Raw genomic sequence first — 2488 nt, forward strand, 5'->3', positions numbered from 1 at the left:
CCTCCTTCTGATCCCACCTATCCCGCATCCCCCCACAGATGCCACTTGCCCTCCCCCTAGCGCTAATAAATGGACTTGTTGCGATACATTGAGTAGCTTCCATACCACTGCTGCCTTTAATGTAGCCCAGTGCTCTCGCCATCCGCAGCTGTGAACATGACTCGTGATGCATATATATATATGCATATATATACATATACATACATACATACACACACACACACACATACACACACACACACACACACACACACACACATACACACGTGCTGCAAGAGGTTAGTTACCCTCCTTCCTTCTCCTCAGGGCAGAAGAGCATGGGCTAGGCTCTTGCATACAGCTGCACTGCCTGCCGCACAGGCACAGCCCCAGTGCCACCCCCAGAACGACAGCACACGCCAGACATGTTCTTACCACTGTAAAAACGGATCATGCAGCTGAGGTCTGCGTTTGCTGCCTCCTCCTGTATCCTCAAGGGATCTTCGAACCCAAGGCTGGCCAGGTACTCGTACACGATCTGCAGGGGCTTCTCTGTGGGCTCCAGCCGCCTGGGGATGAAGTGCAGGAAAGGAAATTAGTTTGCCAAGGCCTGGCCCTAATCCCAGGCCCTTGCTGCTGCTACAGTACGGAAGGGGCCCAGCACCCTTGGCCATGCTGGCAGGGCCCCCAGATCCATGCTCCCTGCCACAAGACATGCAAACACTTTTGGTGCTGCCCTCCTGATCCCCGAGGCATGAGACAGCTCCTCGACAGTCGCATGCCAGACAGGCTTCCCACAGCACCTTTCACTCTGCACCCAGCAAAGCTCCCACTGCCTGATCCAACTTAGCCCCAGCCACACAGTGCAAGCTGCCCCCCGCCTCCCCTTCAAATGCAGCTGAGAGCAGAGCACATCAAAGAGCACGCTGGTCTGGCACTCCTGGAACAAGACACTCGAGAGTCGTCCCCGACAAAGCACATCTCTGTAGCTGCAGGAGGTGGCCAGAGCGGTGCCAGGACCCCCGGGGATGGGACGCAGCAGCCTCCCCAGAGCACAGGATGACAGCAGACAGAGCCAGAGTGCAGCCCTGCTCTTCTCTTGTCTCCTGCACTGCAAAGGCCAGAGACTCACTGAGCAATCCTGGCAGCCCGCCCCGGCTTCTGCCCAAGCCAGAGCAGCCCAGAGACCGATGCCAGCCACAGCAACAGGACCTGGAGTCAGGACGACTCCCCTCTGGCAACTGCTCCCACAGGCAAGCCAGCCTCACCAATAAAACCTTTCCTTTGCTCCTACTCTGAGTTTCCTTCTCTTCCTTTGCCCATGACTGCTCCTCGCTATATTCCTTTCCTGGCTTAATGGCTGCTTCCCTTGCCGGTATTTACAACCCATGATGAAAGTTGCCTTTTCCCCCTCTCCTGTGAGTGCATGGAGGTCTCGGGGGAAGGCAGGTTTGTCAGACAGCCAAGCGGCACGCGCAGCTCTTTGCTGAGCATCCCAGTGGATGTGCTGACAGGGCAGCCAGGGCAGGACGTGCGGTTCCTGCCTGCTGAGGCAGCGCAGCCGTCTGGCCTTTCCTGCCCGCGCCCTCTCGCCATCATGCTGCTGGGAGCCCACATGCAGGGTGCTCCCTGCTGTGACCCACAAGCCCATCTCCGAGCTGCTGCTTTCCCAATTCCAGCCCCTCCTGGCTGCAAACATCACGCACCTCACGGCAGGACCTCGGACCCGCTGCAATGAAATACGCGTTCGAGCACGTTCTTTTTCCACGTCACCAGAGCTGCGTGGAGCTGAGCCACCCCCTTCCCCATGCTAGACTGGCCTCTGCTCTCAGCCTCTCAAATAACGCTCCCAGGCTCCTGGGGCCTAGGCACTTTGCTCCCTGCCAGCCCTGCCTGGCTGCTGCGACGAGGCACAAGCCAGGGCCTGGCACCCTCCACGCTCTCCGGCCCCCACACGGAGCTCAGCCTCTCCCACCCGCTCCACACTGCTCCAGCACCGCAACAGCATCGGCCAGCTGCGTCCCAAGGAAAGGGCGGTAGCGCCGTGCCAGCCAGGACAACCTTCCCAGGCAAAACAGGAGGGGCCTGCTGGCCAGCTGGACCAGACAGAGCCGCCAGCTACCGCCCCGCACGTGCGAGGAAGAGCCTGGAGGGGTCCAGCACAGGAAACCTGCCCCCGCCTCCCAGGCACGGCAGCTGCTCCCCTTGCCGCCGGCTGCCAGCGAGCACGTACGCGACATTAGGACGCAGGGGCGCTGAAGCAGCAGCCGTTTCCTCGCGCAAGGCCGCACCCAGTGGCCGCGCGACAAGACCGTCAGACACGGCGATGGAGGCACTGGGCAGAGGCCGGAGCCCTCGTGATTTAGGAGGAGACTGCGGGGACCTGAGCGGCTCCTCTCCAGTGCCAGGACAGCGGGGTCAGGAGGCCCGAGGGGACCAGCCACAGAGACACAACCACAGGGGCGAGGCGTTCGCCCAGCCCCGCTCCTACAGGCGCGAGACAGCTCGC

The 2488-nt window shown here is 60.9% G+C and overlaps 1 protein-coding gene across 1 annotated transcript in view; it reads right to left on the bottom strand.

Annotated features, from left to right (window-relative positions):
• The window catches only part of PHLPP2 (PH domain and leucine rich repeat protein phosphatase 2), a gene marked incomplete at its 5' end in the record, with an annotated part of 43696 nt that overhangs the window by 40759 nt on the left and 449 nt on the right, over positions 1-2488 (bottom strand). Inside the window, one exon of the mRNA XM_019505235.1 lies at positions 415-548. Coding sequence (XP_019360780.1) covers positions 415-548 — 134 coding nt within the window. The remainder of the gene's footprint in view (positions 1-414; positions 549-2488) is intronic.

Source organism: Gavialis gangeticus, unplaced genomic scaffold (assembly GCF_001723915.1).
Source record: "Gavialis gangeticus isolate Ggan-Ray unplaced genomic scaffold, GavGan_comp1, whole genome shotgun sequence".
Taxonomy (NCBI): Eukaryota; Metazoa; Chordata; order Crocodylia; family Gavialidae; genus Gavialis; species Gavialis gangeticus.